General features: G+C 33.8%; 2 protein-coding genes across 4 annotated transcripts; one reads left to right on the top strand and one right to left on the bottom strand.

The window, feature by feature from the left end:
• Positions 1 to 537: 537 nt before the first annotated feature.
• On the bottom strand, positions 538 to 5,460 carry LOC133311963 (tryptophan synthase alpha chain). 2 transcript variants are annotated; one of them, XM_061513099.1, is made up of 10 exons: positions 5,222 to 5,460; positions 4,732 to 4,936; positions 4,058 to 4,204; positions 3,919 to 3,984; positions 3,111 to 3,219; positions 2,659 to 2,735; positions 2,201 to 2,278; positions 1,301 to 1,378; positions 1,006 to 1,065; positions 538 to 931 (listed from the first exon to the last, which is right to left on the bottom strand). In XM_061513099.1, exons 2-10 carry the CDS (start codon positions 4,915 to 4,917, stop codon positions 797 to 799), a joined length of 936 nt encoding a protein of 311 aa, XP_061369083.1. In that variant the 5' UTR covers positions 4,918 to 4,936; positions 5,222 to 5,460; the 3' UTR covers positions 538 to 796. The 2 variants fall into 2 exon arrangements, with proteins under 2 accessions (XP_061369083.1, XP_061369082.1); XM_061513098.1 differs by having other exon boundaries at positions 539 to 931; positions 5,253 to 5,460.
• Positions 5,461 to 10,665: 5,205 nt separating this feature from the next.
• Positions 10,666 to 15,617, top strand: LOC133311956 (transcription factor UNE12-like). 2 transcript variants are annotated; one of them, XM_061513088.1, is made up of 6 exons: positions 10,666 to 11,144; positions 12,448 to 12,567; positions 12,690 to 12,755; positions 14,076 to 14,141; positions 14,631 to 14,708; positions 14,790 to 15,617. In XM_061513088.1, the coding sequence occupies exons 1-6, from the start codon at positions 10,869 to 10,871 to the stop codon at positions 15,018 to 15,020; spliced, it is 837 nt and encodes a 278-aa protein (XP_061369072.1). In that variant the 5' UTR covers positions 10,666 to 10,868; the 3' UTR covers positions 15,021 to 15,617. The 2 variants fall into 2 exon arrangements, with proteins under 2 accessions (XP_061369072.1, XP_061369073.1); XM_061513089.1 differs by having other exon boundaries at positions 10,666 to 11,153.
• The last annotated feature ends 48 nt before the right edge of the window (positions 15,618 to 15,665 follow it).

Here is a 15,665-nt window from a genome sequence, read left to right as displayed (position 1 = left end):
ATATCTCGTTTTGATTAACCCGGACCATTGAATCAAATGGTGGGCCAAGATCATATTAAATATTTCTCAATAATTGAGTAATACCAGCCATCTTGGAAAATAATGGAGAAAAGTTTCACACTATCAATATTGTTGATACAAGAAAGTCTTCTTGTGGAGCTTATTTTATATGGACCGGGACTTTGAAGTCCCTGTCCTAAAATGAAAAAAAAAGGGACGGAGAGAAAATTTGAGAAGAAAAAAAGGATTTAAGTGGAAGAAATTGTTTTTGTTTTGGGAAAAGATGCACCGGGTCTAATTAAAAAAATCCCTTCTTGTGAAGAAATTCGTTTTAGACTTTTAGTACTTGGTGATGACTTCTGAGTTTGTGACAATGCTACATATTATACCCATGTCCTTTCAGTAAAAGTGGCTAACAGCACAATTTTTTATAGAGACGCTCTTGCACAAATTTATTTAAAGATGCTGATGAAGATGATTCAATGAGAGCGGTCACTAACCAATCTTAAAAGAACAGGCAGCGTTTATATGTATTAGGGAGGCTCTTATACAAGAGGTGAAATGTTTAAGGGGGAACCAGATGACACAGCTCAGCAGAGAAAGGAGGTGAATCTCTAATGGGACATTATTCAGTATTCACTTCCAGTAACGAAGAGATCCAATCATCATTGAAAAGGAACAAAAACTTGATAATAATATACCACGGACATAATAATAATAATAGTTTAACAAACATATCCTTATTCAGTCCATTATCTGTGAAGATGGTAACTACTAGAACTCTCAAAGCTTATTTTCAAGGAAGTGCTGATTTTAGAGAGCGAGTGAAATTTTCCAGTTCTTTCAATCCCTCTTGAGGAGATTTGGCCTCACCAAGCAACTTCACCATAGCACTGCCAACAATCACACCATCAGCTCCCCATTCCACTACCTGTAACAAAGTATATGATTGACTATTAACCACATTGAGGCAGAAGGATACTAAAATATGTACAGAGAACTAACCTGCTTCACATGCTCAGGTTTTGATATTCCAAAACCAACTGCCACAGGCTTAGTTGTTGCCTGAATTAAAAAAAGAAAAGAAAAAAGAAAAAGCACTCAACAACGAGCATAAATATTAAGATTCACCAAGTTCTATGGTAGAGTATCGTATAAATTTTAATTGATCAGTTGCCAGCTCTTGCAACCAAAGAGAATGGGAGGGGTTTAAAAAGGAGGGAAAGAGAGTTGAACTTTTCAGAAGTGATAGACTTCTCAACATACAACTGGAGTGGAGACCAAGATTAAATAAACAAACCTCTTTAATTTCCTGCAGAAGAGTTTGAACCTTTACACTAACTGATGCTCGGGCTCCAGTGACCCCCACTGAGCTCACCTATAATTTAAATCAACAAATGGATCATGACATTTGCTGGCAGACGTTGACCTGAGAAAGTTATGCAATATATTTTCTATTTTCACTATTCTTGTATCCTATTTCCAAGAATTTGGGACTAAGGGGACTTGTTGTCACTGTCAACTTCCTAACACTTTGACACATGAATTAAATAATTCGTTTGAAGATCAATCCCTTTTCCAAGCTCTATTCTCAAAACACATGAAAATTAAATGTTTGAAGCCAAAACATCCTAAAATATTAGTAATTTTAGTAATTCATATTTTGATTTCAAGAAAACACGTAAAATTATGAAACTGCACAAATAGAGCAGAGACAAATATTGTCAGAGGAAACTGTATCAACTCCTAGAATAAATGATAGTTATCTCTTAGAGTGCAAAAAGAATGTTAAAGAGAAAATGAATAAAATAAAGATAAATAACTAAAAGAAACTGGCATTTTGGGTTCAATGCTGGTATCTTTAGAGATGAGGCTATAATAAGTCCAGAGTTCTTGTAGCATGTTTAATGCTTGAGAATGAAAAAAAATGCTTTCTGATTACAGGAAGGTAGCCAATTGGTGAATAGCTCATCTTCTCATACACACAATACACTAATAAACTGTTTGAAAAAATGGAACACAAACAACAGATATTGAATTTTATTTATGATTTTAGAAATAGTGAGAAAGAAATTATATGGAAAATCACAAGCATACTCTAAAAGCAAGAGCTTAGCAGGTTCAAAGTAAATGAAATTACATGAGAACTAAGAAGAGGAACCAAAAAAGAAAAAGTTATAATGATTAAGAAAGCTCTTACAAGATACACAAATCCTTCCGCAGAATCAACAATGGCTTTCATTCGATTTGTTGGAGTGGTGGGTGTTGTGAGGAGTACCTTAATGACATCAAAGAAGCAAATATACCAAATCAACTAGATATATACACGTAGACATAGATTAATTTATCCAAACAACATTAAAAAGAAAACATAGTAGAAAACGTTAAATGATATATACCACCAAGAAATTTATATATAGTATTACAGAAAGTATAATGCAATAGAATACAGCAATGTTACTCGTAGCAAAACTTTATTGCTCCACAATCACTACCATGAATCCTTTGTTGTGCTTAACTTGTGGATTTCATATTTATAAATTCATATTACTAACAAACAAATGAAGTTTACCACTAATTCTCTACCATTATGAGCAATATTACAAGGTATCCACTTGAAATCCAGAAATAAAGAGAGTATATCAAAGGTAAGCAAACCAGTTCAATTCCATTCTTCTTAGCTTCTGTCCTTAAAGTTTCCGTCTCCTCCAGAGGAACATCTGGGACTACAAGCCCTGCATACATGGGAAAGAAAAGAATATTAACCTGATTACCAAACTGAAGGAAAAAGGCAAACAATTCCAACAAGATTTTATTTCATAAGCAATTCCAATGTGGATGTAGCTGACATAGAAACCTTAACAAGGACTTGGCAGGAGAGTGCAGAGATGTTTTCTTTTATAATGATAAGAGATTTATATTAGCAAAAGCCAAAAAAATAGTTTTAAATATAGCACATGGCATTAGTATTTGGAACAGCTTCCTTATCTTGTCTACACATTTTATGACATTGTCTATCATAAAACCTGTTTAGAAAATAGACCCATTAGCAGTATTGCACAATGTACTACTATCCTATGGGGCAAACCATAACTTGTGTTGAGTCTTACCATGTATGCCGCTGTCTCTTATGGTGGACATAAATCTCTCAGTACCTCGCTTTAGTATTGGATTGTAATAAGAAAACAGTGCAATTGGACAAGATAATTGCGGAACAACCTGCCAAATCAACCATTGAGAAGGATAATCAGTCCATGAATCTAAGAGAAGATACACTTGACAAAGCAAATAAGAGAAGGTTTCTGAACTCCCCCTCCTTAGAATAATTGTTTTAACTAGGTAAAATGGACAGAAAAGATATCCTTCCAAAGGTTCAAATTGATCAAATACATCAAGGTTTTTCATGTGTTTAAATAAGATGAATGGAATGAAATGAACAGATGCAATAGAGACAATAAGAGTATCATAAAATATGTTTGCACTGCGCACCTCATTATGAACAATAGCATCAGATATTAACTGTCTATCTATTATCTTACGCAACAAAAACAACACAATTTATGTAAGTTTACAAGACATAAGTGCATCACTGATAACAAAAATAGTGTTGATTCAAGTTATTTTTTCCCTAACAAAAACTAATAGCACGATGTAACAGGGATTGAGGGCTTAAAGATCGTACGGTCTAACAGCATATCCTTCCCCTTACGGAACAATAGTAGAGGATAGACATCACTTATTCAAAATTCATAAAAAATTAGCAACTTTAGACATTTGCACAGCTAACTTGTCAATCAAAGAAGACAAGAGGAAAGAATAATAAATGATTTTTGAATGAAAAATAATTATTGCAGCAGGGCTTACTGTCATTAGCTTTTGAAAGTAATAATTAAAAATGGCAAGGAGTTGCACAATTACCTCCTTCAACATAGAAATAATCGCATTAAAATTAGTCCCCCTTGCTAAAGATCGGGTAGCAGCAGCCTGAACAGAAAGACCTATCAGTTTGAGAATCACGCAGCACTAAATATCACTACAAAAGAAGAAAGCATCAAACCTGGATAACAGGACCATCTGCCAAAGGATCAGAGTATGGAACACCTAGCTCAATTATGTCAGACCCACATGAATCAAGCAATTTCAGTGCTTCTGCTGTGGTTGAAAGGTCAGGATCACCAGCTGTGATGTATGGGATGAAAGCCACCTTGACACAAACATATTTCTTAGAAAATAATCATTTGGCAATCAAGAGTAATGCTCTGACTCAATACCTCTTTGCAATAAAGTTGATATGGTGCAAAAATAACCAACCAACATATAAAGATAATTACTAAACCATTATAACTAGGAAGAGAAAGATTATTGATTTGACAAAGCATAGAAAACGGAATCAGCAAATTAGATTAATTATAATTTAATGAAAAAACAAGTAGGTAATATAATACAGAACTATTCAATTTGAAATGTGACACAGAATAGAAAACATGGCAAGCCAACAAAGGCCACAATTGACTAAGGGTTTGGTCCATATCCCATAAGAGCATGGGTTCATACCCCGCTGGCCGATGAGAGGACTTTGTTGGTGGGTGATATATAATTTCTCTCGGAAATCCTCAAAAAGGTTGGAACCCAGTGGAATACCGGTGTCTAACCCCATTTAAACTTTTTGTATTAAAAAAAAAAAAACATGGCATGCGTGGAACCCAGACAGCAAGAACAAGAAGCACTCACTTTTCCTTGTTTTTTAAGTCTGATGAATGTTTCAGAGAGCCCAACTGCTTCCATGGTTCTGATAGCAGCAACTGGAGTGTGTCTTTTTACTGAGATTATAGCTTTCTTGGAGGAAAAACAAATCTGGAAACTGGCCTCAGGTTTCTTCAATTGCAAGAAGCAAGTTGATTTCAGGACAATGGCCATAAAAACGAGTTCTCTTGCACTGAGCAAATTCACATGGGAATAGGCATTAGGGTAGTATAGTAAAGAAGAGCTCAACACCATAATAGTGTATCCAACCCATCAACATCCACAAATAATTAAGGCAGTAAACTAAGCCCATTGTTTTGGCTGGAAAAAATTATAGAACATTCTAGAAACCCATTGAACAATCACAGAGCATTTTTACAGAAACCATAGTCCAATAGATAAGTGCTAATGAAATGAACCAAATAAATACCCAAAATTGCATTTTCACAGTTCATGCTATGAAGAATGTGTAACTAACCAATATTGAATGAAGGAGAAGATGAATGTACCGATACAACGCAAGATGGTGAGAAAGCGAGTTCTTCTGAAAAGGGAGAGGGATGAGTGTGATTGAAAGAGATATCCCAATTCAGCGAAGTACAAGCAGTTTCCTCGTGCCTAGAAATTGAAATCAATCAAAGTGCACTTGTCGGCGCTAACCGAAAATGTAAGGATTGAACCCTTGTTTTCTTCTCTTTTCTGTTCTTCTCAATCTTTGTTTTTGTGTGTGAGTGTTTTTTTTTTAAGTGCGGTGAAGTTATGTTATTTTAGGAAAGATACAGATACAAAAAATAAAAATTATAATAGAGAAAAAATGGATGGTTTTTTTAATTTAAAATTTAAATAAAAAAATTTATTATGTGTCGATCTCTCTCTTAGAACGACAACTTTATGTCATTTGAAATGACAAACACTTTACTCTTTTTTTATATATTTCATGCGATAAGTTTTTGGGAAAAATGTTTGTAGTTTTAAATGACATAATTTATATCATTTCACTCTCATGAGATGGGATCCGCATTTTTATATTTTTTTGTCCACTCTCTCCTCCTTTATCTATCTATTTCTCTCACCTAAAATAACACAACTTTACATTCTTTAAAATGATACACATTTTTCTCTAAGTTATTCTATCTATCATTTTTTTTATCTACATTTGGCTATCATTCCCTAACATCTTTATATCAGAATATCAAGAGAAGAGAGAAAGATAAAGATTAGTTAAAATTTTGATCTAGGCAAAAGAACAGTTAGGTAAAGATAGGCAAAAAAAAAAAAAAAGATAGGTAGAATAATTTATCCCATATTTTATTACAAATGAAAAAAAATAATAAAAAAATAATTAATAAAAATTAAAGAGATAAGATATTTTTTTTCACCTACCTTATTTATTGCTCTCTTAAAAGGGAGAGCATATATAGTAGTCTTGTCACACCTACTCCTTCCATTGAGCAGCTGTCAAACAAAATTTCTCTCTCATCTGTACAAGCAAGTCAAAAAATACTCAATTTTTATTGGTTTGGAGCGTTAAATCATAGATGAGTCATGACTATATTAAATATTTTCCATAATCTAATAATATTAAAGAATAATATGCAAGTGTTATATCCCAAATTAAATACGGGCTTTGTTTTTTTCTTTTTAAATGAGAGAAATTTTTTTTCTACATATATATTTAAAGTGGGTCCCACCGTTAAGAAATTAAAAAATTTCTTATATTGATTTTAAAATAATTTAGTCTAAATAAAATTTTCCATATAAAAAAGAAGGGTAACATAAGAAGTATTATCTTCTACACTCATTTTCTTCAAATAGATCTTACAAGAATTTTTTCTCTCACCTCCAACTTTTTCTCTCTTCTATTTATATTTGAGTAGAGGAGATAATATTTCTCTTATGCAACATAAGAAAAGTATTACCAATGTACCAAAAAAAAAAAAAAAAGTATTACCAAAAAAAAGAAGTAGGTAATTCCTTTTTTTTTATCAGACAAAATATTAATATTCCATTTCTTAATTGTAGCAAAAAACAAGAAATGATTGACTAAGAAAAATAAAAAGGAAAATAAAACCAAGAAAAAGTTATTTGATAAAAATAAAATAAAAGAAAATATATTATGGATTTCTATGTGAGGAAGTGGGAAAAGAAATAAAAGAAGATAATTTGGCAGCCTAAAACTGAAACTGCATGTGATTCACTTTTATTTTCTTAAGAGGATAATTTCACATAAGTAGGAGCATGTCTTATATTCCATCAAAGGATTGTGATCCATAACAGTACTTAGTAATGGCATTGAATTAGCCAAACCTACATTCTGTAGTATTCACATATTTTGTACTTCTAGGTTCGTACGGAATTGCAGGACACAATGGCTCAGCTAGATGCTATTCGTCATGAAATTCGAAGCATATCAATCATAAATCATGGCCCTTTGACCCGAAGAGGGTTGATAATCTTGACCACACATCTATCTAGAATGGTATTGTTTACACATTTATTTTGGGTCATCTTTCAGTATTCTAAATTTTTACTCATTCGGTGCCTGAGGTGGGTACAATCATGTTATCTTCACTTTCGTACTTAGACAACAGGGTACAAGAAAATGATGGAGGGAATAGCTGGGTACCCACTGTTACCAAGGCTTATTGATCACATGCACAACTTGAGACAATTATATGCTGCTTTAGGAGCTGAATAGGCTCACATGCCTATCATTATACACACGATTTGGCTTCATCTGCCTTACATTCATGCAATACACACTGTCAGGCAACTGCTTATCCGAGATTAGGACAGTGACCACAAATACATGGACTAACCGGTTACAAGGTTGTTTTATAGTGATCTCAGGGTTTTAATTTTGAATATACAACTAACTGCATTAAAAAATTGGTAAGGAGAGTTTTGCCATTCTTTCAATCGTGTTAGCTCGACCGATTAATCAAATCATTGTTAAACCGATGTAAAAATCTAAAAAATAAAATAAAAATCAAATAAAATTGTAGGTAATTAAGTAGTACAGAAGTAGAGAAGATTAAGGATTAACCGCAGCTTACAGTCTTACTACCAAATAATGGGGGTAGTCATGATTTATACTGTTTAGTTGGCTTTCATTATCTAATATTTGTGTTGCATATATGCTTGTATCACCTAACCTTTTAGTTGGCTTTTCATATTTCGGTTTGTGCATAATATATTGTGCGGGTGTAATGGCTTCCAATTTGTACGACATGCATACATATAGACATTGATGCTGCCTAGGCATTGTTACTGGGATGTATCGAGAACAACTGAGTCAAACACGAAGCTCCTATTTATTTAGGCTCAACTTTTGGGGCGTTTGGTAGAATAAATATTTTTTTTTACTAAGGAAATACAATTACTAGGGAAATAATAAGAAAATAAGTTTGGTAGGAAAGTGAAAAAAAAGTTGTTTGGTAGGGTTAAATAATACTGAGAAAGTTGATTTAAATTTACAAAATCTATGTTCGGTTGAAGTAAAAATTGATGAAATAATGAGTATAAATTACAAAAAAGGACATTTTTATTATTTTTGATGTTGCAAAACCTATGCAAAAGAGGACCAATCAGGTATAAGACCAATAAGCTTTTCTTCCTTTCCCATCTAAACCAGAAATACCACCCTCCTTCTGGTTTTTTGAAACAGTATTTTACATCAAATTTTGCAAACGATTCATCATGCATGGGTAAATGATTTCGCTGGTTAAATTTACAAAACTATTGTACCAAACATGGTAAGATGAAAATACCACTTGAAGTTACCTAGGTATCTAAATAGAAAACCTATACCAAATACCTCCTTGGTTCCAGCCAAAATTTGCAGATTACATAAAGGGTGTGTTTGGTTGAGGTTTTCTTTTGGGATAGATGGAGAAGTGTGGATAGGTATCCCAAAATGCTATGTTTGGTACAAGTTTATGAAAAAAAAGTCTAGGAAAGAAGTTTGCATAGGAAACCATATTTCAGTTGATTTTGTGCTCAAATTCACTGTTTAAGAATACCTCTTGAGATGTGGTATTTATGGAAAACTAGGAAAGTAAAAAACTGAGAATGAAAATTGTGACCAAAGTGACCCTCCATTTTGTATTAGAAAACTAATTGTGAAGTTGTAGATTTATGTAAATAGGAACATTTTCGTAATTGTCACTTATTTCTTCATCTATATTTTACCTCAAACCAAGCATAGACTTTATAAATCTTACCTAATTTGCCCGGTTAAATTTTTTCTAACCAAATAACTTTTTTTTTATATTTTTCTACCAAACTCACTTTCCAACTATTTTTCTATCAATTGCATTTTCTTAATATTCAAAAAATTTCTCCAGCAAGTAACGCCATAGAGTATGCCTTTGGGATATCACCCCTGTTAATAAACATGCTAGACTATCAAAGTTGTTATCTTATAAAATACACATGCACTGCGTTGGGAAAATAAATTGAATAAACAATTATTTGCTACCTGGTAAATATGTGATTAGGCTTGTTTAAAGTAAGTATGTTGAAAAATATTATTGTGAACTCTACATTATCGTCATGTAACTGTAGGAGTGGAAAACATATATATATATATATATATATATATATATATATATATATTAAAAAAAATGCATCTAAGTTCAATTGGGTCTGACTCTAGATCCAGTGGTCCACCTATAGTTAATTCATTTAAACTTTTATCCGTACCAAAAGTAATTGTAACTCAGTTGGGTAAGTGGACTGTAACTTAAAAGTTATGTTATTGTGACTGATGAAGTCATGAATTCGATTTTTACAAGAAGTATTTTGAAACTAGTAATAAAAATTGTTACGCTTTAAGCCACGAACAAATTAATCTCATCCCATAGAGTGGGGACACTCAACACTAAAAAAAAAAAAATAGCGTGAGGTAGCTATTTCTAAATCAAATTGAGTTTGTAAAAAAATAACTTACTTTTAAGGATTTTAGAAAACAATTTTACTACTGGTTAGCTATTTTTAATGAAAGGATAGAATTGTGCCGCATCAAAAGTTTGTTAGTGGGTTAATACCAATTGTACTTGTACAGAAAGATTGATTGGTAGAGTATAGTGATAGTTTTGGGTGTAGTGAGGTGGTAATTCGAGTTAACAAGTCGCACAAATTTTTTTATGTCCCCTTTTAATGTATACAAATACGAATATCATTAACAAAGACACGAAAATAACAAATTATCGCTAATGGGTCATGATTTAACTAATGAGTTATTGATTATACTATATAAAATAAGAAATATAAACGTATAATATGATAATAAAATTACATAAAATATTATGGAAATCAACAAACATTAAAATATAGGCGGATGGAAATGCTTGCCTTATATTAGCAATATTCAAAATAAAATAAAGTTAATACAAAAAATTGATTTTAAATTTAACGGGATAGTAAGTAATAGGTTAATATATAATTTTGGTCACTTATTTTTTAATTTGATTCTTATACGAAAAAAGTTAAATTAAATTTTTATCTGTCCGATCATTTTCAATATAGTCTCTACTGTGTGTTGATATTATAATTTTGTGATATTAACATGGAATTATCGTAGGAATTAAATTGAAAATGATTATCTCGTATGGGGACCAAAACATAATATTTTTGGTTTGTATTCATGATACTCATTTTCAATTGGGTCTTACACTTCACTTGTTATAATAAACGTTATTTTGATATCATCACATGACAAGAACTAGACTGAAAATAATTACACGCATGAGGACTAAATTGAAAATATTTTTGGTATAAGAATCAAATAAAAAATAACAGCTATTCAGAGGTTCCACACTGAGTGAAAAGATGGGTGGGCCTGTAAATGAGGAAAGATAAAGGCCCTTTGAGAAAAAGAGAAGCTTTTTTGAAGCAGGATAAAAGCCACTTCTTTCATTGCCTTGTTTCTTCGATTCCAAGGGGTGTGTGTTGGAAACTGATTACTGAGTAGAAAATAAGCAGAGCTTAACAACAAAACCAAACCCTGAAAACTTGCAAAATTCTCTTTTGCTGCATCTACGTTCTGCTTATGCGTATCAACTGAGTCCTTAACTCGTTTATCCCAACTCAAACTCGACTCGCCCGAGCTCAAGCATCAGCTCATGGCGAATAACCCTTCCGAGGCTCCCGGCGATGACTTCCTCGAACAGATCCTTGGCCTCCCGACGTTCGCTTCCGGCGACTCTACCTTGGCCGGTACGGCTTCTCCGCCTCCGATGATGCTGCAGCTCAACTCCGCCGATGCTAACCCCCACCTCGCCGCCGGCGCTGCCTTTCACTCGCCGGTGTACCAGTTGGGGTTGAGCTTGAAGCCCGAGGATGCCTCCGGTAGTGGGAAACGCTTCCGCGACGACGTCATCGATGGTAGAGCTCAGAATGTAAGACCAGTTGTTCTTTTTTTTGTTGTTGTTGTTGTTTTTGTGTGATCATGGCTAAAATACTTTCACAAATGAAAAAAGAAAGAAAAAATTACCCTCTTATGGGATGTGATCTTCAATTGTAAGTGAGCTCGGTGCTTCTATTGTTTCAGTATAATATGAGTTTTTATTTTTTTATTATTTATTTATTTATTTCTTGGAGAGTGCTTTGATTATTCTGGTGTATTTAATTTTATACCATTCTGGGGTACCATGAGTGTGGTTTTAGTGAAGGATGAAATGAACTGGTGATCCTATTTGATTGAACTGATTCTCTTGTTTTGTTTAATAGCTGACGTGACAGGGAAGGGAAGGAGAAAAGGGAATGTTTAGAAGCCTGTAAGAGGCAGAGTTTTGAGCTTTGTGCTTATCCATTTTTGTGTAGTAAACAAGAACTAAAATACAGAAAAATGTGACTGCTGTTTAACAAATGGGACTCACTTTGACATAGAATTCCACTCAAATGAAGGTGGGAAGGGAGATATTATTGTGTGAAACAAAAATGAGAGCTTATATTAGCCAGGATCAAATTACCATCATTACATAGCCTGTATAAAGCAAACAAAACATTTTAAAATTTAATGAAAATAATACCCAAGTAGTGGAATGGTAATTTCTTTGCAAATAAAAGAATCTCATAAACGAGATTCTTCAAGTTACATTTTGACAGATTTGTGTGGTGTATGCTTGTTGATGATAGCCAGCTTGCCATTGACATAAACAACAGGTCTCGCTGAAATTCTGTTCTTGGTGTGAATGGAACACCATTTAGGGCTTAGCAGTTGACTTGGAGTAAAACCTTTGGAAATTGACACAAGACTAAGAATACAAGTTGAAGATGAATGAATTATGCACAAGGGTTAGATCTGGACAGAGCAAGATTGGAGGTCAACCTTAAGTGATTTAAATTCTGTTGATGTACCTAAAAAATAAAATAAAATTCAAGCCTGTTGGAAATGTTATACGTTTCATGGATTGGTTTGAACATATTAAGGTTATGATTTAGTGGAAGTTAGGTTATTTATACCTTTGGATCAGGTCTTATCGTCACTTTTCTGGGATCTTTGAACCTCTTAAATCATGTAGTATATATTTACTTGACTTTTAGTAATCCTTGTATGAATGGTTTCTCCTTTTTGTCTTTTCTCCTTTATCCTTACTGATTTTTTTATTTTTTATTTTTTGTCTTTGAGAGGGAAGAGGGGGAGTTGATCAAGTAGCATTTTTTCTCTCCTGCTGCTGATAATCTATAACCTTTTTGCAGGTTTTTCATGGGCAACCCATGCCTACCTCTATTCCTGCTGCTCCACATCCTCCAGCAATGCGTCCTAGGGTGCGGGCTAGAAGAGGACAGGCTACAGATCCACACAGCATAGCTGAACGGGTGAGCTTCAGGATATTTGCATGATTTCATACTATCTGCTGGTTATGATGTTCAGCATTTAAATTGGGGGTTAAGTTTGTACCTCATTTTTCTCTTGTCTTCTTGTTACCCTTTGATTGCAGTTACGCAGAGAAAGAATAGCAGAAAGAATCAGGGCTTTGCAAGAACTGGTTCCAAGTGTCAACAAGGTATGATTTCTCTGGCATATCATTTTATAACAAAATGTGGTTTTGCATTTGTCTTTAGCAAGAGTGAAATAGTCTTCGGAAAAGTAAGGGATTTATGTAAGGTTTAGTATGAATAGTTAGAAAAGATAGAGTATCAGACAAACATTTACAGAAGATGTACCTATGATTGTCCCCTTCACTTTCCAGCTTGCTGACATGATAATGATACATAGTTTATGATCAATTTGAGTTTAAGTACATTCATATCTTTGCAAATATAAATGATATTACTCATCAATTATTCCAAAAAACATAAAATGGTACTGAAAATGGTGTTTTTCAAGGTGTGCCTTTGACTGATCTGTCTTCTGTTTTGGTAGATACTGTTCATTACGCACTTGTTCAGCACATCACCATCTCCACTGACACTGTTGCATTTCATACGTTGTGTCTATCTTTTATAATATATATACAATTAATCAGATTTCATTTCTTGTGTAACTGTATTATGAACGTTTAAGTTTTAAAAAATAGGTTGTTCTTTTCATGTAAAAAACACTCCTGGCTCATCAAAGAGCTTTTTTCCTTAAATAAGGCCTAAATATATAATGAGTTTGTTGAAGCTGAACCAACTTTTGTACAATGTGTGGAGTTTGGCTGAATGAATTGTGTTGTTCAAAACGTAAATTTCTTGACACCCTTCCCCCTTTCTCTGCATTTTTGTCTTTCTTCTTTTATGGAGGTTAGATAGAACATACAATAAAAGGAAGTAGGCATTATTATAGAGTATGGAAGATTTTCAATTTATGCTTAGTGTTCTTGTTTTTTCCAGTCAATATATGTTTATAAAGCCATAGATTTTATGTTTGGGGATTTATTTATATAAAGTAATTTATGTAGATAACTTTTTAATACCATCTTGACAACTAATTTTGTGCAAATTTATGCTTTGAGTTTAGAACATGGCATCTGCATATAGACTGGTTGAATTCTTGAATCCATTTTCGATTTGAGTTTGTCCATTTATATATAAAATCTTTTGATCCATTTTCAATTCATTGTTTCTTAAGAGTATAATTAATCAAGGAAAACTTGCTTCTCATAAAGGGGGTAAAAAAGTGGAATAACATCTGCATAAATTCTGATTTGGTGCATGAAATTTTAAGAGTGCTTGAAGTATGAAATAAGTCTACTGGATTTCTAAGCAGGGTATGTTTTGTATGATATGTGTGATAGCAGTGTTGCTCTGCTTTATATGACTGCTAGTGTTTGTAAAAAGGATAAATAATGCTGAATTATTCCCTTCTTTCTTATATTGTGGTGCATTTCTACTATGTTCAGACAGATAGAGCTGCCATGTTAGATGAAATTGTGGATTATGTGAAGTTCCTAAGGCTTCAAGTGAAGGTAAAATGCTACTGTGCTCCTCACGTATCTTGCTTTTATTTTCATTCATCTTCCTAGTTAGGTCTCAGTATGCGTAATTAATGACAGTTTCAAATTGACTTCTATAATTTTGTGGGTTTTTCCAGTTAAATCTGTTAACCTATGCATTTTTATCCCCACCCCAACTGAGATCAATTAGTTATGATTCAACTCATGATCATGAACCACACAATAGGGTGGGTGCCACTTTGGATGAGAATCCATTGGCCTACATATATTATTCCTGAAGACTAGGGAATATCTAAATACAATGAAATGATAGCATTTTCAGGCTTCTTAATGCACTATAGTTACTTTTAACTTCGTGATAATTTTTAAGGGTCTGGTGGATTACAGATTGCTGTTTGATCCATGATATTAATACAAAAGCAAAAGACTGTTCTCGGTTCAAATTTGAATTTGTAGCCGTGCAAACGACTTCCAATGATTGCTAATTCACCTGCCTTTCAGGTTTTAAGCATGAGTAGATTGGGCGGAGCTGGTGCAGTGGCACCACTGGTAACTGACATCCCATTATCATCAGTCGAGGTAATTATTGTGAAGAATGGGTAGTTGGAAATTTTTTATTTTTATCTTTTAAAGCAATTTAACAAATTTAGCGATGATCAGGAAGAAGGCGGTGAAGGTGCGAGAAACCGACCAGCTTGGGACAAGTGGTCAAATGATGGCACAGAAAGACAGGTAGCTAAGCTTATGGAAGAAAATGTTGGGGCTGCCATGCAATTTCTTCAAACAAAGGCACTCTGCATCATGCCCATCTCACTGGCATCAGCAATATACCAGTCACAACCACCGGACACCTCTAGTATAGTCAAGCCTGAAACTAATCCTCCTTCTTAGACCTCAGGCACATAGTGCACAATCTATTGGTCCCATCAAGGGCTCACATAGTACTGCTGGGACCCACGAGTTATTTATCTGTTCCAAACCGCCATAATTAAGTAATTGGCGAGCATATCAAGTTGCAATCAAAGTCAGATTCCATAATTCTTTCTTTTTTGCCTTTCTTTCAGCTTTTGTCAATACAGGGGTCGATGTCCATGCCTTAGAAAACACAAGCAGACCCCTATCTTGTCTTGACAAGTTTCAAGCAAAGAGGACGAAATTGTCAAAAGTTAACTTGATATATGCTCTTCTCTTTTTGTATCAATGGGTGGTGCTAGTGGAACATGATGAAAGCGCTTTTGTAGTGGGGCTTAGTTTTTGTAGTGGGCTGTGGGACCTTTCAAAAGGTTAGAGTGGTGTGTATATTTTTATTAGTGATGTAACCCTAGAGGATTTTAAATGCAGAGGTGGAATGGATCTTATTTGCTTGAAGAAAGCTGGGTGTTGCCAAGTCCAGCAGAAAATGATGGTGCTTTTTGTTTGTTTAGGGTGTGCGTGAGTTGTTTACTCAAAAAGTAATTAGACGACTTTTTCTGATTCTCCTGAATCATTACTGGATTTTGATCCATTCGATATAGATGGAAGGAAAAGAGTGGGGGC

Source organism: Gastrolobium bilobum, unplaced genomic scaffold (assembly GCF_033153095.1).
Source record: "Gastrolobium bilobum isolate Gb01-03AN ecotype WA unplaced genomic scaffold, APGP_CSIRO_Gbil_v1 utg3226, whole genome shotgun sequence".
NCBI lineage: Eukaryota > Viridiplantae > Streptophyta > Magnoliopsida > Fabales > Fabaceae > Gastrolobium > Gastrolobium bilobum.
Note: the sequence above shows the minus strand (reverse complement) of the source record. Positions and strands in the feature narration are given on the sequence as shown.